The sequence below is a fragment of the Strigops habroptila genome, chromosome 17 (assembly GCF_004027225.2).
Source record: "Strigops habroptila isolate Jane chromosome 17, bStrHab1.2.pri, whole genome shotgun sequence".
Taxonomy (NCBI): Eukaryota; Metazoa; Chordata; class Aves; order Psittaciformes; family Psittacidae; genus Strigops; species Strigops habroptila.
The window spans coordinates 6040465-6061406 of NC_044293.2; the positions used below are offsets into that span (position 1 = coordinate 6040465).

Consider the following 20942-nt stretch of genomic DNA (forward strand, 5'->3'; position numbering starts at 1 on the left):
CTGTGCTGTGCACGGGCTCGCTGCAGTTTTCTCCAGCCTCCAGGGGAGGGAGTCAGAGCTGCCAGTAATCTGCATCCAGTATCCCAGGCGCATCCCTCATCCTGCCCAGGCCCAGCATTCCAGGGATGCGCACCCACCGTGCCACTTGCACCCCTGAATTACCAACACCCTGCTTGGCAGGCAGGGGTTTATCCTCCGTTTGAGCCCCTGTGCTCCCTTCCAGCTTCTCAGGGGATCTCCATCCCTTGACAGCTCTTCTTGATGCATTTGAAACTCAAATTTGGGTGAGTTCTTTGTGTTTCACAAGCTCAGGCTCCAGCCCTAGCTCAAATCTAGACCTGTTCAGTGAGGCAGCTGCTTGGCTCCCCTTATGCATCAGCGTTTGATCTCTCTCCATGGGTATTTGGACTCTGACCACCGCAGTAATTCCTTGTTTGTCCTTTAATAAAAGACCCATGAGCCCCCTTGACACTAGAGCTGGAACTGGTGGGACCTGGGGCATCCTTCATGCCAGCTCTTCATGGCAATCTGGTCCTGCATCCATCCTGCCAAACCAGCTCCTCCGGGAGTTACTTGTTTGAAAACACGAGCAGCGGCTCATCTCCCATTCAGTGTTTTTCCCCATCATTTGCTTTATTAAATATTGATTTTCTGTTGCATTATTAAACCTTAAGTCGTGAGCATAAATTCAGATTTGATACTTTAATCTGGCTCTTCTTTTTGGCCTTTAGAGCGGATTTTTCTTGCCAATCCCGCTGTAGGCGAGTCCAGAAGCCTGTTGCAGAGACTTGGGGAGTCAGAGAGCAGGAGCAGGGGGCTCTTCCCAGAGGAGTTTGGTCTGTTTGGTGCAGCCTTTGCTGTTGAAGGTGGCATCCATGGGGATCCTGGCTTGAAATCCCGCACAGACCATGGGTGAGAGGAGTTTGGGAGGCATCAGCCAAGCTCTTCAGGGATGTTTCAGGGCTATAGGCCTCTCTGGTTTGTGATAGCGTGGACAGATTGCAATCTGAAAGGGGAATTTAGGCTGGAGCCACTGCATGGGCAGAGTGGCAGTGAGGCATCCTTCCACATGCCCCACTCAGTTTGCTCCCGAGGCTTTTTGCTGCTTTGCTTTGCCAAAATTGCCATGCTGAGGAGCCGTGCTCTCTGCCAAGGGAAGGAAGCCACAGATGGCAGTGCCTTGTCCTAAACGCATCCCTCAAAACACAGCTCCTGGGCGCTGCTGTACAAAGCTGTGCTTTTCCACCCTACAAATCCCCAGCGAAACCAGACATTGGCCTCTGCCAAAGCTCCAGGCAAAGCCAGAGGGATGCCAGGCTTGAGGAAAACCACCAGCCAGGCAGGAGCAGTGCAAGTGGCCACCAGCACATCCCTGATAGCCAAGACGGGTCACACTGACCCGCACCGGCTGCACCTCACTCGCCTCCCCTTCCCTATCAGCGAGCTGCACGCATCCAGCCGCTGCCAAAGCCCTTCCTGCCAGCAACCAGGTGTCTGAACATGTTTCCAGAGCCAAGATAACTCCACAGCCAAAAGGGAGGAGGGGGAAGCAGTGTGGCAGCGCTGGCAGGGTGAGGAGGATAACAAAAAGTAAGGAAAAAGAGGGGGGGGAAAAAAGGCAGAGGGAGGCTTGCAAATGGCTTTTGGATCCCCATTCAAACAGGGCATGAAACCCGCGCCTGGTGCTGAGCAGTGATTTAAAACCAGGCTCCCAGTGGCAGGGAAAGAGGCAGAGGGGGAAGCAGATGTGAACACAATGCTGGAGATAAAGGAGAGGCCAAGGGAACAGCTGCTGAAGAGCCAGCCTGACCCTGCCACCTCCCATAGCGGCTTCCACGTGCTAGAAAACCTACAGCAGATCTCCACAAGCTTAAGGACAGGCTGCAAGGGGTCGCTGAGCCCCAGGAGAGAATGAAGCGGGGAACCAGGAGGTAAACATGGTGTTTTCCACACTCTTTTTGCTTGGATTTTGAAGGAGATATTGAAGCTTGGAACAGAGTTGTGTTGAAACATCGGAAAAGTTGTGGGCTCCTTTTCCTTTCTGTTCTGATGCTGCAATGGAAAAGTAGGAGATGTAGAAAAGGGGAATGGGGAAGAGAAGTCAGAAGTGGAAAACAAAAAGGCTAGGATTTTTGGAAACGACGTGGAAATGTGGTCTTGGAATATTGCTGGTTTGGATTTTGAGGGTCTGGCTGGTTTGGGGTCTGAGAAGCTGGTGGTGTGAGATAGCAGTGAGTCCCCTCTGCCCTGTTCCTCAGAAATCAGGTGGCTTTGTTCCTTAGACCAAGGCTGGAACCCTGGAAAAGCCCCATGGGGTGCAGATGAGAGGGTGACGAGGTCTTCTTGCTCTAAGTGGACCCATACACTCATTTTGCCTCTCTGGGTTACTGGTCCCACCACATAGGGATGCCCAGAACATTTCAGCTTTCCTTTCCTTTGCTAGCATCTAGTGTAAGACTGTGTAGAGGCATTGGTGGTTGCAGCCTCCGTGTTGTTTTGCTGTCCTACGTGAGATGTACAGGTCTCAATGCACCTCTCTCACTACCAAACCCTCACTGCCAAACCCTCCCCATCACCAAGCCCTCGCAGCAAAGGGGCTAATTCCTACCCAGGGCTGTCCTTGCCTGGACCAGCCTTGAGACAAGGGGTCAACAGAGCTGTCTTCTTTGTGGTTTGCCCTCCTTGTAATCCCTCCTCCTCTCAGCTGCAGCCTTTGATCCTCCTCCTCTTTCGCAAACACTTCGCTCACGGAATTAAATCTTTCATGCAGTGTTTTCCTTCCCTATCTTCCCTTTTTTTGGCAGAGCCTGCCTGAAATACTATTTTATTTTCCCTTGCTCCTTCAGCAGCAGGGCTATATAATTGATGGCCTCGCCAAGCTTTCCGAGCTGAACATTAAACCCTTCCTGCCTTGGCTCCGACTGGAGTTCATTACTTTCTGAAAAGCTTCGTTGTCTGTTTGTGCTCAGATGATTGTTGTTGTGGAAGGGAGGATATTGTCAGCAGAGAGAGAGGAGGAGGAGGAGGGGCTGGATTTGGCCAGAACTGCTTTGTAATGAAATCCTCTTTCTTTTTTAGCACATTTTCGAGTGGGAAAAAGCCTCTTTTAGCAGAACCAAAATACCAGCATCCTCCCAAAGGCAGGAGCACAAAACTCAGACCTATGGGTTGCTTTTGGGGGGCTGCAGGAAAATGCTGCTTTGCAAATGACCTGCGAGAGTGATGCTGAAACCCTTTAGCGCTGGCACCATCATTTCCTCATTCTGGTGCTGGGAGTCACTGGGCTACTGTGGTTTTGCATCTTTGTGGCAAGACAAAGCAGGAGTGTTCGCACTGTGCTGCTGCGTCTTCCGCCTCCCAGTCTTCCTCGGTGGGTTTTCAGCACTTAAAACACAGCAAGGAAGGTGATTACAAGGCTTGGAGATGCAGTGACACTTCCCTGCCAACAAATAATTGATTTATTAAAGACATTACAATACATTCATGGTTGAGCGTTAAGAGTTTCCTTTGAACTTGCTCAGAAATCCAGAGGGATTGTGCCTGTTTGCAAGTACCGCGGGCAGAATAAATCTGTGCTCCCCCATCTCCTCCCCCTTTGTGCAGCCACAATTTCATTTCCCTTTGACGGGCACCAGTAAATATCACAGCTCGACAACTCCAGTCCAGTGACCGGTGTGATCCAATTTAATAGCAGTTAAAAATTCAAAGTGATTGTTAGCCAAATGGAAATGGAAGATTTCAGCCCCTGCCTGCCTTGGGGAGGAAAGGGAGAATGAGGGAGGGTGCGGGGGATGGAGACAAATGGACTAGATAAAAAATAATGGAAAGTAACTTAATTAAGAGGCTCGAGCCGAGTTAAAAACAGTCAGGATTTGGAAGCGAGGAACCACAGGGTTGAAAAATGAAAGGCAAGGGAGAAAGAAGGGAAACTGGGTATAAAGAGCCTCCAAAAATGATTAAATGCCAAGAGAAGGAGGCATAGAAGGAAGGGGTAAAAACAGGCCTGCCATGGAAAGCAGGAGCATACGGGGAATAGATGGTACCGGTGATGAGGCCGGGTGTTAGGAAGACAAACAGCGATGTTAAAAGATGCTTTGGAGAGGGATAAGTCCCTGGGGCTTTTCTGGTGTTCCCAAAGGCACGAGGGTGGCCAAGAAGAGGGCTTTATTTAGGAGAAATGGGAAATGAAGGAGCAATCCTAATGGAGAAGGAGAACAGCCCCCATTCTCCTGGCATGTCCATGTCCCTCATCCTGTTTCTTTGCTTTTAACTCTGCCTGTGTTTGGGTTGAAATTGGGTGCTGAAATGGGAATTACCTCTCTCTGTACCTGGGTATCCTGCTCTGCCCTCTACAGCCCGATGTCTAACTTGTAACTGCAATGGTCTCATGTGGACCATTGGATATACCTGTCCAGGGAGCTCTCCTGGTGCCTTTTCCATGGCTTCCCAAGCTCCACAAAGCCTGGAAAGCAAGTGCTGAAAAGCGAAGGGGTGCTTTTGGGCCATTTAATCTTCGGGTCTCAGTTCTCCATCCAGGAAGTGGAGATAATGATGCTCCCTTATCTCATGAGGGTGTTTTGATGATGGGGTTATTAATGCCCGCACTGCGTAACACTGGGGTAAAAGTTGGACTTGATGATCTTACAGGTCTTTTCCAACTTGGTTGATTCTGTGATTGCATAGCCTCTGGATCGTTGGTATTTGTTCTTCTGCTTGTTTCTGGCAGCTTTGTTGAAGCCTTGGGTTGATGTTCTGGGTTTGAAGCAGTTGGGGTGTTGGTACAGGGTGGATGCTACAAGGTGCCTTGGGTAGGATGCAGGATGAGGAGTACTCCATGGGAGGCTCTTGGAGCCTAAGCTCAAGTCTGCAGGGACAGGGCTGTGTAAAGAGATGACTGAGGGGAGGAAGGAGTGGGCCAAGGCATCTTTGGGAAGGCAGAGCTGCCTCTGCTGCAGCAACGGATGGGTTCATAAGCCTTGTGTGAAGAGATGTGTTCCCATGGGGACGGGAAGAGCAGCAGCATCTAGGGGCATAAATCACCTCACCTGCAATTCATTCTGAACTGCTGAGACTTGCTGACCTCCCAGTTTATAAGCAGAGGAACAAAGGGTCTGGTCATAAGTAGCAGCCTCCAGATCACCTAATTGGAGAATAACAGGGCCGTGCTCCCTGTCTGATCCATTCATTTTTCACTGGAGTCAAAGGCAAGCAGGGGAAGAAGCCCAAGCAGAAGTAGAGGCTCTGGTTGGAGCATGAGGAGACACAGGCCAGGGTTAAGCTCCATGTCAAGAGCTCAGGAAGGCCAGGAGGAAAGGGGCTGTTTGGGTGCAACAGCACTCGTGTTGTTAGAGATTGTTTGCATCCACTCCTGCCTCCTGCACCAACTCTTTCCACATCCACCTCTTCCTCCCCATTTTGTCCCATCCCAAAACTTGATGCCTAAAGGTAGTTTGCAAGCACTGATTTCCAGGCTGAGGATGCAGCCTGCATTCATCTCCTTTTTTATGTGTTCATGGGGCAAAGGCTCTGCTTTTAGAATCACGGAATGGTTTGGGTTGGAAAGGACCTTAAGCTCATCCAGTCCCAACCCTCTGCCATGGGCAGGAATGCCTCACACTAGCCCATGTCACCCAATGATCATCCAACCTGGTGTTGAACACTGCCAGGGATGGAGCATTTATCACTTCTCTGAGCAGCCTGTTCCAGCGCCTCACCACCCTCACAGGGAAGAACTTCTTCCTTATATCTAACCTTAAACTTCCCCTGTTTAAGTTTAAACCCATCACCCCTTGTCCTATCGCTACAGCACCAAGTGCGGTGGGGTTTGAGGGTGTCAAAGACATCATAGGGAAGCTTGGGAGGGGAGGAGGGATAGATAAACAGAGGCAAAAAGGACGTAGGTAGACCCAGAAGATAACAAATAGACTTCGACTTAATCAAAACTTGGGGCTTTCATTTGGTTCCACGTTAATGCCATGAAGCTCGATGGGTTTTGAAGTAAAAACCTCATCCTCCTTGCCTGGGCACGGGCTCCTCGAATTAGATGAGTGTCAGTGTGGAAAGTGTAATCATAAACACTTACTTTGTGCTCGAGTCGGGGGAGAGAGCGTGGAGATAAGAACAAATATGCAAGAGCAGAGTGTGTTTTTAATGGAAGGGAGATTTATTTCTCTCTGTGTCTTTTTAAGCCTCTAGATAGATCTTTAAAAAACACCCCAACCCAACCCACATACAACCTGTCTGCCTGAAATAGCCGAAATGTAATTTAAAGAGCATCATTTTAACTAATACTTCACTTCAGAGACACCTGCCCTATATTCATTGGAGATGCAGGCTGCATTAGAGCATCTGATTTATCTTTGGAAAGGAGGTTTGAGCTTCTTTTGTTCCTGCCGGGTCCCTTTTGATGAGCAAAGTGGCTCAGCCCTCGCTGTGCTGCCCAGTCCTTGTGGACAGAGAGATGGAGGGGCATAAGGAGAACCCCCGCCATGCTCCTGTGACCTGGGTATCATAGAATCATGGCATGGTTTGGGTTGGAAGGGACCTTAAAGCTCATCCAGTTCCAACTCCCTGCCACAGGCAGGGATACCTTCCACTAGAGCAGGTTGTTCCAAGCCCCATCCAACCTGGCCTTGAACACTTCTATTTGGTAAATGATCAAGCATTATCTGACCTCATACACTTGATCAGGATCTTAGATGCTGTTGTCTTTAATAAGCCTGCAAAGAACAGAAATTCTTATTATTCCATTGATAGAGAGATGGGACCTAAAGAGACCAAGTACTACTCTGGTGGGGCAGGAAGCAGTGCAGGCATAGAATCATAGAATGGTTTGAGTTGGAAAGGACCTTAAGCTCATCCAGTTCCAAACCCCTGCCATGGGCAGGGACACCTCACACTAGCCCATGTCGCCCAAGGCTCTGTCCAACCTGGCCTCTATCCCAGATGGCTTGCTTCTGCTATTGAGGATGAGGGAGTGTGAGGATGAGCAGGAGGGAAGAAGGGAAAGGAGAGCTATTGTCACATCCTTTGCTCGCCCTTTCTGCTCTGAAGTTCACTTGTAATATTCCTCTCGACTCGGGTTGCTAATGCGTTTTGTTCTCCCGAGCGCGTGGGGCCCAGCTTCCCGCTCAGCCTTTAATTAGTTTCTGGATGATGACATCTCCACTGAGAATCATCTCATCGTGTCCCTCCGATCTCGGGGGGAGATAAAGGAATCTAATAAAGACATTCAGCATTTCTAGGTGATGGCTTTGACAAGCTCTGTATTATCCACAAAGCGCTTTCCAACTTCCTCGGGTGGCCTCAAAACGCTCTGCCTCATCCCCACTTTTCCCAGCGGGTCTGGGAGCCTCCATCCAATGTCTGGTGGGATGAAAAGGATGGAGCTGGGGGCACTGTGTCCCTGAGCAGGGTGGGACGGTTGCTGTCAGTTTGATGGTCATTGTGTGAGAGGCTGTCATGCCTTGAGGAGAGGTGTCAATAATGCTGGGAAGATGATGCAGGTCTCTTAAGGTTTTGAGATCCTTCAATTTTCTGTCTTTCATGAGGCGTTGCTTGGCTTCCCAGGGGAATCTCAGGTGGCTTTGGGTGCAAAAACTGGAAACAAGATCCTTGCTCCATGTGTGTGGAGCTGAAAATGAGATCTGTCTAGACAGGGAGCTGCACCACCAAACAGGCTGTGGTCGGCTGCTCATCTTCACGGGTAGCAATGCACAAACGTTCCTTGTACAGCTTTCTTTTTTCTTTCTTTTCATTCATCATCATTAGACTCATTTTAGAGAAGGGAGAACAATCCCACAACTTCCTTTGGGAATCATAATGTGAAAGCAGAACTTGGTTCTCCCCGAGTGAGGAATTCTGGCTGCTCTATGAAGCTGCTATTAACAGTGATGCTAAGCAAAGCCTTGTTTGATTCGCCGAAGGTGTGGGGCTTGCTGTCAGCTATTTCTTCCTTTTTGTGGTAGGAAAAAGGTTGTGGATCCCTTCAGAGCCTTGAAAGCAGGGACCAAATTACCCTGGATCCTTAGGGTGGCACACATTGGATCCAGATTGGTGACCTGGACCCATCCAGAAGTCAGGAAAAGTCCTTCTGATGGAGACCTGACTCTCCTTCCTGCCATGTCTCTTCTGGCATGTCCCTTGTTGACTGCAGTAGGAGTACTGCTGATTTATGCTGTCGTAAGTGGAATCAGATTGGGCTCCTTTTTGGCACTTAGCTATAAAGTTTGTCTGCAGCAACCCTGCTGCTTCAGTGGTGAATTATAGCCACGTTCCCAAATCCTTTCCTAATGAATGATTGGAAACGTCTTGTTTCCCGTCTCCTCCTCTGAATGATCATGCTGCCATGCTGTATAACCTGCTGCAGACATGGGCATAAAGAATTTGGTGTCCTCCAAGCTCAGGAGAGCTTTGCTGCAACGGGAGCTGTTTCCTACTTGGGAAATCATTTAGGCACATCCCGGTGCTGTATGACACATCTCATTACATCTTGCTTTGAAACGAGCAATTGCCATTAGTTAGTTATTAATTGCTTAGTAAGGTGGTTATGGATGTCCTCTTCATTTCCAGGCTTGCTTTCTTCACTGCCAGGTTTGCACAGAGGGGGCTCAGCCCCTTGGCTAAGCCGAGCCAAACCAGGAATGCTGGTGGGGAAGGGGATCATGGTGGAGACCCAGGGTAGAGGTAGCTCTGAGGGGCAGGATCAGCACTTGTAATTGAAAGGGGTTGTGTACAAGCCTACATGAGTGAGCAGTGTAGGTGGAAGCAGGCTTTAAAGCTGTGTTTGCCCTTCCTTGCCCCCTTGCCCAGCTCCTGAGCAGTGTTGATGTAACAGAAGGGTAATACATCTGCAATTGAAGGTGCAGCTCTCTCAATTTTCTTCCTGCCTCTCTTAAAAAGGACAGAAAGGTTTGGAACACAAAAGAAGGTGGCACAATGCCTCACACTGCAGCAGCTGGGTGCTGGACCTTCTCCTGACCCACTGGCTGCTGCCAGAGGAGAGACAAGCTGCTCCAGTTACAACGTGGAGGAGGTGGATGGGGAGCGAAGTGTACATCCAACTCCTAGCATCAACCTGTAGCATCACCAAACCCCAGGGGCAGGACCCATGGTAGCAGCACTCTGTAAAACACAGGGAATTCCGCAGGTGACAGCAGTAAGAAGCTGTTACTAAAGCAGGAGCAGCAGCAGCCTGATGTTGAGGAAGCTGGCAGTGCACATCACAGATTGCCTGCAGAACACAAGTCTGACTCTCCCTCTTTTTCTTTCTCCGAGACACATTTATAGTTGTTCTTTGTTGTTCCCTTTGATCTGGCGCAGATGTTGCTCGTGCTGGAGGATGGAGGTTTGCATGTGTTATGTGTGAGGGGGAAGCAAGGAGCTGCTGGGCTTGCTTGCAGGCTGCTGCTGGGGCTGAGTCCTTCACACTGCTCTGCTCTGCTCAGCTCCTGCATGAGAAGGGACTTGCAGGTCTGTAAAGGTCACACGTGTATTGCTGCACTCCTTGTTTGGCTCCCAGCACTGGGTAGAAAGGATGTGGTTAAGGCAAAAAAATGCCATTACTCCTTGAAGGCCCCCAAATTGGTGAGGCTCATCTGAGGGCTCCTTCGCTGTCTCTGGTGGAGAGACACAAGTTTCACCTCAACATGAGGAAGAACTTCTTGATGTTGAGGGTGGCAGAGTACTGGAACAGGCTGCCCAGGGGGGTTGTGGAGTGTCCCTCTCTGGAGACATCCCAAACCCACCATGGACACGTTCCTGTGTAACCTGCACTGGGTGGCCCTGCCTTGGCAGGGGCTTGGACTGGATGATCTCCAGAGGTCCCTTTCAACACTAATGATTCTGTGAGTCTTTGAGAGGTTGTTCCACACTCCTCTACTACTGAAGGGCCTCCGTGACTCTTGCCTGATGCATGGCTGGAATATGGGGTGCCCAGGGAGCCCAGCAGCACCATAGGGTGCATGAGGAGACAGCACCAGGGACATGATGTTGGGGAGAGGAAAGCACAGGCAAAGCAGCACAGTCATTGGACTCAAGGAAGATCATAGAATTATGGAATGGTTTGGGTTGGAATGGACCTTAAAGCTCATCCAGTTCCACCGGCAGGGACACCTTCCACTAGAGCAGGTTGCTCCAAGCCCCTGTGTCCAACCTGGCCTTGAACACTGCCAGGGATGGGGCAGCCACAGCTTCTCTGGGCACCCTGTGCCAGCGCCTCAGCACCCTCACAGGGAACAACTTCTTCCTTACATCTAACCTGAAGATGGGTGGATGGGGAAGTAATGATTGTAGGAGATGACAGGGCTTGAGCAAGGCGGCAGAGTTGAGGATGTTAATTCAGGCAAAGTATATAAAGCAGTTGGAGGAGTAATTGTGGAAGGCACTGGTCTCACAGTGAGTACCATGGCAGAGGAGGTCATGTAGGTGCCCTGCTGCATCCCCAGGACATGAAGATCTGTGCTCAGCGCTGCATCATCATAGGATGCATGAGCTTTTGCACCAGTACTGGCTCTGGGATGGGGGTTTGGAGGTGAAAGCACAGTGGGGATATAGTCTGTGCCAGTGGCAGGAAGGTGTCTTTGCGCCAGGGAATATATCTGTGTAGGCAAGCACATATGCTTGGCTCCGTAAAGACATCTATCACCTGACTGAACATCCTCCAACGTGTAAGGTGCCATATGGTTTGTTTAAATATTTAAGTAAGCTGCTTTCTGGCCTGGGGACTCCATATGCGTGAGCAGGAACCACGGCTGGGCAAACTGGGAGCATGTCCTGGATGGACCGAGAGCAGCCCAGAGCCCTTTCCCATCATCATGGCAAGGATAGGGAAGGAAAAGAGAAGGAGCCAGATCGATCAAACACCAGCCTGCCTCTGGGGAAATCTGTGCTGTGTCACTGGAGCAGCTTGGCCAACACTGCCATGTTTAATCACTTCTGAGCAAAAGAGATGCTGAGCGCAAAAGGCCTGCCCGCAAGGAGAGGGTTCCCGCCTGGGAAGCCTGCATTTATTTAGCTTTATTTATTTATTCATTCCCAAAGGAGCACAGCTTCATCTGCGTCCTGCATTCAGCAGAAGAAATTCCTCCTCTGCCCCATTGCTGCAGAAATGCCAAGTGATGGTGGAAGTGTTTGAATGCAGAGGGAGCGGGAGCACCAGTGACCATTAAATAAGATAAAATAGATACTTGTGAACCCTTATTTACTAAGGTTTCCCTCCCTAGTGTGGGAAGAGCCTTCTACCGTACCTGATGAGTCTCCAGAAAGGCATTTTAAATAGCTCTGGGGTTAATTATTCAAATGTTTAATTAGCATATGATAACTGCCGTAGTAAATCCTACCACTGCACATTGCATTGAAGGGGTAGCTAACAGCTTCGCTGATGTGGTCACTCTGGTTTTACTTCCCAACCATTCCTTCTTCATCTTATCCCAGGTGGGCTTGCAGCAAATTGCTTTTTCCCAAGCATGTCCCATGTATAATGGGTTTTTCCCTTGGCGTACATGTGGCTTGAGCTGCTTTTGCACTTGGAGTTGCAAAGTCTCCCATTGCCCGGCAGAGCAGCACCATAATCACCTCTCCTCTTCTCCTCCATCTGAGCAACATTTAAATCTCCTGCTGTCTTGATGAGGAGGAAGATATAATGCTCCTATTAAGGGAAATCTAAGTTTAATCTGCTTTGATTATGGTTTAGAATCTGGTCACTTGATTTGATTGCAGATGTTTGTCTCCTGCCTTGTGGGTGCAGCACCAGAGTCACGGTGCAAAATCTGACTTGATTTCCTTTTTGAAGTCTCGGTGAGCTCTGCAAAACAAGATGAAATGGGATGATGTGGCTTCAGTAGTTAAAAACATCAGAAAGGTTCCTCTGTGATTTAGCAAGCATCATGTTGATGATGATGGATATTGCTCTAGTTCTGTCGGTACGTTCAGCTGGAAGTTATTTCTTCTTCCCAGGCGATGGCAGACAATTCACTGCGCCTCCACGTGTCTCTTTCCACCTCTGAAATGGCATGAGTAATACCTTCTTGGCCTACTTTTGTTGTCCAGACTAAGATTGGGCTTTTTAAAGTGTGTGTGGCTTTCCTGACCAGCAATCCCAGCCTTGCAGGGCAATCATTACACCATTGTAATTAATTGCATCTCCTCAAAGGACTACCTGGCTCTTGACAGAGCATCTCCCAGCTCCATGCAGGTGCGTCGTCCCAGGAGACATGGGCTGTCCCCTTACACTGGGCTTAATGACACTGATGCATATTAATATGTCTTTTGGTGTCATCTTTGTGCCCTCCACTGCCCTGCCCCAGAGGTCCTGCTGTTCTGGGAGCATCTGATCCGTAATGCATGATTAGTAGATTAACCATTGTGCCCACAGCAGCAAAAAAATGAGCTCCCAGAAGCCCTTCAAAACAGAGAATAATTCATTACCCACCTTGATTTCCACTTAAAATGTACTTTAACTACACTTCCAACTACAAACCCTAAATCACCCTCATGTTCACAAAAAATCCATCATTTTTTATTTTATTGCACAGCACTGGCATGACATAATCCCTTCCAGAGTGTCTTGGAGTGCTTTACGGATCAATAAATTACTTACCTGTACAGCAGAGGCAATGCATGCAAGGCCATTGCAGTCATTCCAGCTCGGCACAGCCCCGGGAAGGATGCGGGAGCCAGGGAGAGGCAGGGAAAGGCGTGCTCAGGAGTGGGATCCAAGTCAGGAATAGGGGTGTTGCAATGATCTGGGCTGCAGCTTCAAGCAGGTCGATGGCTGGGGCTAGCCCAGGGAGGGTGGAAGGAGAAGGTGCTTTGGAAGTGATTTGTGAGTCTCCTGCACAGCGCCGCAGCGGGATGCTGATGCTGCTCGGCTCCGGAGAACGGCCTGGAAAATAATAATCCAAGGAAAGTGATGGTCTTTATTATGTTGTGCAGGTGCAGGCTGCTAACAGCAGCTGTAGAAACCCCAGCCCTCCCTTGGCAGCCACATCCCTGCTTGTTCTTCATCCCTTCCTCTTCTCATCACCCCCCATCCTATGTGTGCGTCCTCAGTTTGGATCTGGTCCCCTTGTATCTGACCTGCTCCTGAGTGTTCGTGATGGCTTGGGATGGCTTTCATCCCAGTTGAATTTCCCTTCCTTTATACAGTGCTGGACATGAGATGCTCCTTGGTAGGCTTGTTGTCTTCATAGCTGCAGCTCTTGGTGCTTTTCTGGTTGCAAGGACATGACAAGAGAGCCTGCAGAAAGAGCTGCAAGCCACAGGCGTGCTTTGGGTGCTCTTGATGGAGTTTGGAAGGGGTGGACAGTGTTTTCTCAATAGGATGCAGCTCTGCTGGAAAGGGTTGAGAGGACAGGATGAGTACTGGAAGCAGGGTAGGGGGAGAAATACCATCTCCCACACATAGAGGTGCTAAGGAGGAACTGTCTTGAGCATCCCTACAGTGACTGAATCCCTTCTGGCTACAACTTCTTCCCACTTCAACCCTTGTCTTTTCTGCCCCCCTTTCCCCTGCAGGATCCTGTCAAGTCAGATGAGACTGACGGGCTACTGCAGAGCTTGTGAAGGTGGAGGGAGGAAGGAAACTCAGCCTCCTTCAGCCACATTGTGGGATTGGAGTTGGAGCAGAACCAGTTGCATTTTCATTTCTCTCTTTTTGTCATTGTAGTGTCTCCGAAAATCACTGAGATCTCTTCTGACATCTCCATCAATGAGGGTGGCAATGTCAGCCTCACCTGCATAGCCACGGGCAGGCCAGATCCAACAATCACCTGGAGACACATCTCACCCAAAGGTAAGAGCCAAACCTTACCAGAAATACTCTGTAAAAGGAACAAAGTTGTTCGCAAGCAGCGGGGGAGGTGGTGTTGGTTGGTTCATGTAGCAAAGACAGGGTGATGTGCGCCAAAAAGATGGGATTTAATGCAGCACTTGATGACTCTGGTGGAGAAACATCCATCTTGGTGGTGGAGCTGATGGTTTTGCTCACATGGAGGACTGGCTGTAGGTACCAGGTTGATGTTGTTGTGCTTAGGGATTGAATGTGCTTGTCTGGCCCTATGTTTTGGGGGTATTCTCGCATGTTGCTTTAAAGGAAGGCTGTAACTAGTGCAAATGAGCAGGAAAAGCCAGGAAGCATTAATTGGTGGCCTTGTGAATTGGTAAGCAAAGCCTGAGCAGAGCTGTGTGGGTGTGCCAGCAGGGAAGCCAATTCCCACATGTGCCCATATTATTGCCAGACTCCTTCGCAGATGCTTTTTGGTGTTTGCTTTGCGTTTTGCTGCCCTGTTCTTGCCAGGAGGCAGGGAGGTGCTCCCCAGGGGCGAGATGTGGGGGCTTTGGGTGGGATGAGCCATGTGGCCAAGGGGGCGATTCCTGGTTTCTGTTGCTCTGATCGCATCGAGTTCAACCTCAGTCGCTTTTCCCCTGAGGTTTTACCAGTGTCTGTCTGAAGCTCTCCTCGGGGACGCCCCGGTTGGGCTGTCGGCAGCCGGAGGAGCCGGCGCAGCGGCGGCAGTGATGGATGGTGCCGTGTCTGCTCTCTCTGTTCAGCTGCCTGACGATGGCTGCGGCGCCTTGGTGCAGCTCCATTGATTTTTTGCTATTTGTCTGCGCTGAAGCAAACGGCTGGGCCAGATCCATCACTCTCCATAGCCCAGGCAGGGAGCGAGCTGAGGCGGTGGCAGCTCAGCCCATTCCCTTGACAGCAGCCTCTGTAAAAGCCGTATCCCCCCCTGGTGCACATGTTGGTTTATCTGCTTTAGGTGGTCGTGTCCCCGAGACGGTGGCCTTCAGTCAGGGTCTATGCGTGGATGAATGATGAAATGCAGGGCACAGATTCATATGCTCTTCTCCATCCCTGGGTGTCTATCCATGGCATCGAAGTGGCTGTCAGTGTAGCTGTCACCATCAGGTAGCATTTATGGTTGCAGCAGTCCGTGTGCTCGTACCTTGAAGCCTTTTCTTCTTTGTCCTCTTCCTCTTGTCTACCCTGTCAATGCATTTTTGTCTCATTCAGCCTCCTCACTGCTTGTTTTTCACATGCATCTTGTTTTCCCCACATCCCTGCTCTCCTTCCCACATCCCCTCCTGCTCCTCAAGGACCCTCCTCTCCCATTCCCATGCCCCTCGCTGCCTTTTCCCACACACTATCCATCCTCTCCTAACCAGGCTCCGGCTTCCAATGCCTCTGTCTTTCGTGAGGGCTATTTTCCATGTTTGCTGCCATCCAGCAGGTTTCTTCCCCCAGGGAATCTTTACCTGCGCTTGAACCAGATGTTTCCATTTTACTTAGGACTTAGCTGCTATGGAAACTGAGGATGCACCAGGAGAGGAAGAGTGAGCTAATCAGAAATTACCTGTGGTGCTGTGTAATTTGCAGCAGCAGCTCTTACCTGATTTTGGCCATGATTAGGCATTCTGCTTTCAAAACTCAAAGGGAACAAATGATCACAGAGATTTACTGGAGTCTGGCCTCATGCTGATGGAGGGTGCTGAGCCCAGAGGTGGCCCAAGACAAATCTGGTGGCTGCAGGTCTCCATAGGCAGCTCCTGTTTCTCTCTCTGGCTCTGCCAAGCTGCCAACAGGGACCTTTACTCCTCCTTTTTGCATTCAGCTCACATAGCAGGGATGAGGATTGGAAGTTTGGGGACCGAAATGAGAGCCAGGGCAGGTGCACAGAGGTGCTGTAGCAGATGCTGAGATGATAACCCTTTCCCAAGTGGGATATTGTCTAATTTGGAGAGCTGGGAGCAAGCAGGGACCCAAAGCTCGTTGCTGGATTGTAGGTCTGCTCATCCCATGGGAAGTCTCGAGCGAACCGCCTCCTGTTCCTTCTCGCCGCCTTTCTCCATTCTGCTTGGAGTGGTGGAGAAAAGGGATGAGGAGGATTGGTTAAGGGGATGCTGGTGCATAATTGAAGGGTTTACATAGCGGATGAGTAAAAGCTCTCACCGGTGTCCCTGGGCAGAGGCTCTGATAGCACTGTCTGTGCCAGGCACGGACGGAGCGGGAGCTGAAGGAGCCGGTCCCTGTGCTTAAGCTGGCGAGTGCTCCTCTGTGCAAGGCTATTCATGGGCTTTATTATTTCCTTGGCAGCTCTGTGCGGCTCTTGGTGGGAAATGGAGCAAATATAAGAGGTGTTTGCTCACCGTGGAGCGTGTAGTTGGGTCCTTCAAGGGATTTACACCAAGAGCAACTCTGGTGACTGAGCTCACTCGAGACCCTTTTCCAGCGACTCAGCTCCGTTGACCACTCACTTGGTTCTTTTCTCTCCTGAGCATTGCTCAGGTCTGGTGCAATATGAGTTTGGTCTGGTAAGCTCTGCTGAACTTTCGCATCTGCAATAGTTGGCATGTGATGGGAGCTGTTAAATCTGGGTTTGAGACTGGTTGGTTGGAAGAGTTCCCCACAGTCAGGAGGAGGAGAGCATTTTTGCTGGGTAACTCTTGCTGAGTGAACCTGAGCAAGAGTTTTCTGCTAGCGAATCACACCAGTGCTGGCCCTGTTGGTGCCTCCATCCCTGCTCAGAACCTGTGCCCATCCTCATCCTCATCCAGCAGGATGCTGGCTCTAGAGAAGGGGTTTGTGACCCTATGGTCCTGGCCTATTCACTGGCCAGTCCAACCAAGATGCATGACATCTTCCACCCCTCAGCATCACTCCTCTCTGTCCTCGTGTATTTCCCCTCCCAGTAATGCTGCTGAATGGGTTGAAGTGGATGAAGATGGGGAGCTGGTGTAGTCACAGCTGCTTCTGCATCAGTGGAAGAGGTTTAACTGCTCTGGGGCTCTGCCCTGGGCTCAGATGCTCCATCTGGCAATGCGGCCGTAACCAGAGCTGCCAGGCACTGGGGCTTCAAAACACAGTCACCAAAACCATACTGGGAAGCCAAGTTCTGGCATGCGATGAAGCAGATCCATCCCTCCTTGGCAGCCCTGCAGTGCCAGGACCATTAGGATGGCAACCAAGGGAGGCATCCTCAGCAGGGTGAAGGGAGGGAGGAGGGCAAAGAGGGAGAGAAGGATGTACATATATAGAACATCCAGCAAGAAGGCAACAGCATCTTTCCAGAGGAGGTGTAGGTTGTGCTGAGGACTTGGAAGCTGGGGTCTGAAAGGCAGCGTTGTGTGTGCCCACACACATTTGGCTTTGCACCCATCGGTGTCAAGCATCTCTTTGCTTCCAAGGCTGTCTTAGGATCCACAGCCTTACGGTGCCAATGTCATCTGTAAACTGCAGAGAGGTCTTCTAGTCAATAGTCTGGTTTTGGTCACTCAGGTGTTTCCATAGTTACTGGGCTTTGTATTTATTTTGGGGGTAATTCTGACGTTGTCATGGCAATTGCTGTGTTTTCAGGCTGGTTTTCATTTCTCAGAATAACAAGGGCTCAAGTGTGGTAATCATGCCATGATGGAGCCAGGGGCATGAGGAAAGGGTGTAAAATCAGGTGTGTGCATGAAGATACCTTCACTGGCTCATGTGTCTGGCCAGCATCAATCTGCCACATGCAGACATCCCAAGCCAGAGCCTGCATCCAAGTCATCATCCTTAACAACCCTTCATGGACTTTTCTGCCATGGTTTTGTCTAATTGCTTTTTGACTATTGCTGTAGTATGATGGATTCTGGTGTAAGGCTAAAGACAGCGGCTGCGAGGGTAGGAAAACATTATGGTTTGGCTGCATGGTGTATTTACTCATAAGAGGTCTGATTGAGAGGTTTTTAGAGCAAGAATCCCTCATTAATATCAGGATTAGGCTGGGTGCTGAAAGCTACATCCCGTGTGGCGTCTGAGCTGTGATTTGCTGGGTAGGTGCTGCCTCTGCAAGGCAGAGCGACAAGACAAGGGAGATGCTTGGAGGATCCCGATGTTGCCACATCCCGGATATCCTCCCTGATCAGCCCATTTAACCCCTGTGGCCCTCCGTGTCCTCCCTGCAAGAGGCGCAATAGCAGTCCCTTGTCTCGCAGGCCCGATGGGAGGATAAATAGATTCAAGACATGAAGCTCTCAGACACAGCAGTAATCACAGCTCGCATATGCACTTAAGATAGATGAGGCACGGTGGCCTGATGTGGCAGAGGTCTCATGAGATCATCCGTCTATACATGAGCAGTAAACCAGCAAAGGGACTCTGGGAGAAGGCTGGTATATTTGGATATATTGATTCTCTCTGGCTTGAAACACGAGGACAAGCGACTGCAAAAAAGAATCCAGCTTGAAGAGTTGCTTGTCCCTGAGATGGGGACGTGTCCCTCTTTCCCGGAGGTTGGTCCATGAAACACATTGCTCGCTGTCTTCATCTTTCCAGGATCCTCTCTGGAGGGGAGGCAGGGGATATTTGTAGGTTAGACATCAGATCTCAGCTCAGCTGGGAGGTACAAAGAGAAAGGGGATGCACTTTGGTGGGAAAACCCTGCTTCAAGTCACCTTATTAACTTAAGGCCAGAAATCCGTGTTCTCTGCTCGTCCTTTTAACAGGGACATCTCTCTTTGAGAGTGCAGATGGTTTGTGTAAGGCTGGGGCTTGTGTCTCTGCACTCTCATCTCCTTTGGAGACATTGTGTGAGCCAACCCAAGTCATGTCTCAAAGAAGGGATGTGGGTCCTCCTGCAGTGGCTGTACGATGGGGCACAGAGCTGCAGCGTTGGCTTAGGTTGGCTTGGCCACCACACTAGATGTGACGTCCCACCTCCCCTTGCTTCATGCATCTCAGAGTTGCCGGGTGCCTCACTGAGACTCAGACAACTCATTCGGTGGACAAGAACCTTGTCCTCCTTCCAAGAGGTAGTTGAAGGCCTGGACTCCAGCTATATTAACTGAAGCATTTCAACCAGCTCCAATCCTGTCGGCAGCTCAACCATCCCCTTGTTTACTGTTGAAATAATTACTGCTTTGCCATAATATTAGCTCTGAGCCGTGACTCCATTACCATTATCGCCGGAATATTACCCATTTATTATCTCCCAGCAACCCTGGAAGATGAACACTAGGCTTCAGAGACCAATTGTTTTACAACAGACAGGATCTTGGTGTGCATTGTTTAATGAGGTAAACTACATTATAGCCAGCATTAATTTGGCTGCGGTGCACTCCACTAAATCACTGTTAACCTGGAAATCTGCCACCGGATTTGATACGTGCTTCATCAGCACGTGCCAGATGGATCGGCTGGGAGAAGGGTCACCAATGGCCTGGCTCTGCTTGCATCACAAATAAACAGGTTGCAGTGCTCTTGGAGAAGCAGGGCTTTGAGGTGGACACTAGTTTTGTCTGTAGCGATGGAGAAGCTGGCAGCTGATATTGCCAGGGGTTGCTTGCAAAGCATGTGAACACGTGCTACAACAGGATCCTGCTGAGAGCAGGGTGAATGTTAGCCCTTTGAGTGCCAGCAGCTTCCCCAGCAGCTCCCATGGGAGCAGGATGCTGCCCAGCAGGAGCCAGGACTTGGTGGAATTGCAGCATGGGTTTGGCTTTCCCCAAGGAATGACTCGACACATGTTTCGTGTGCTGGGTGTTAAGCACTTGGCAGTGGGACGCTCCTGTTAGCATTTTCCTTCCACTGATGCACCCTGTTTCCTCTGCTTTTTCGAAGCAATGGGAGATTGTGTACTTGTACATGTATATATATACATAAAAGTAATAGTTTTGATTCCCTGCATGCTGGAAATCAACTCTCTGAGCTGATTTGTTTGCAGATTTGGCATCGCTGCCTCTAAAATATGCATCTCGGTACAAAAATAACAAGCCCCCTACCAGCTACAAATGAGGCAATGTCTTTCCCTGAAGAAAAGGGGAAAAAAAACTCTCTTGGCTTCAGCATATTCCCTAAACATAGCTTTGCAATGTCACACATTCCCTCCTTGCCTGAGGCAGAGCGTGCTCCACTCCTTGTCACAGCCTAGGGATGCGAGTGGGATGCTTGCTTTTGTGGAGCAGCCGGTCACTGTACAACAGGGTTAGGGTTGGGGTTAGGGTCACTGTACAACTGGGGGGTAAAAGCAGGCAGCTGCATGCACCCTTAGATTGTATCCTTTGGCTTATCCCATTGGTCACTGGCTACATGTTCTGGGAAGGTGAGACCCACTGTGGTGTTGCAAAAGGCCCCTGTGCCACCGCCATGCCCAGTGCAAGGGAGCTGGTACCCATATAAAACCATGGAAGTGTTTAAAGCCAGGTTGGACGGGGCTTGGGGCAGCCTGGTCAAGTGGAAGGTGTCCCTGCCATGGCAGGGGGTTGGAATTAGATGAGTTTAAAGTCCCTTCCAGTTCAAACCAGTTTATGATTGATTTTCTTGCACCTAACCCCACCCATTTGCACAACAATCTCATCAGCTCTTGTGCGCGAAGCAGTGGTGGGACCAGGTTAAGGAAGCAGAGAAATTTCTAGTCACTCCCATTTCCCAGGATAACACCCTTGCCACCCCCAATCCTCACATCCCATGCTCTAGTTCTGTGCAGAGACAGTGATTTTCACACCACTAGCAGCATTTCCCACGCCAGCATCCCTTCTCCATCCCCAGCAGCACCTTGACTTGGAAGAAAGGGATATGTTAGTTATTCCTTTGGTGCGGTGGGATGAGGTGGACAAAACCCAACACGCCTCTGAATTTTCTGTCTCTTCTATCAGCACTGAACACAGCTCCCTCCTTCCCTGGTAAATGTGTGGCTTTGTGTCAGTGTTTCACTCCCTGCTTGGGACTTGCCTTTCATTCGGCTGGCGTGAGGAAGAGCACGGGAGCGTCTGAGATTCCAGAGATCTCCACACAAATTAAAACCTTTTATCAGCTCCTAATAGCTCTGCAAACTAATTATATTTGGGCCAAACTTTCCCAGCGACTCCCCTGAGGTATTATTATAAAAATCTGAGCTGTGAAAACGCGTCCCCATTCTGTCAACACCGGGTCGCTTCTGCTATAGAAAACTCTGCTCCGGCTCCTTTTA

General features: G+C 50.0%; 1 protein-coding gene across 8 annotated transcripts in view; it reads left to right on the top strand.

The window, feature by feature from the left end:
- LOC115616329 (protein CEPU-1) overlaps positions 1-20942 on the top strand; it is a 339603-nt gene that overhangs the window by 291248 nt on the left and 27413 nt on the right. For all 8 annotated transcript variants that reach the window (XM_030505406.1, XM_030505408.1, XM_030505411.1 and 5 more), the window contains one exon: positions 13667-13792. In XM_030505406.1, the coding sequence (XP_030361266.1) occupies positions 13667-13792 (126 nt within the window). The remainder of the gene's footprint in view (positions 1-13666; positions 13793-20942) is intronic.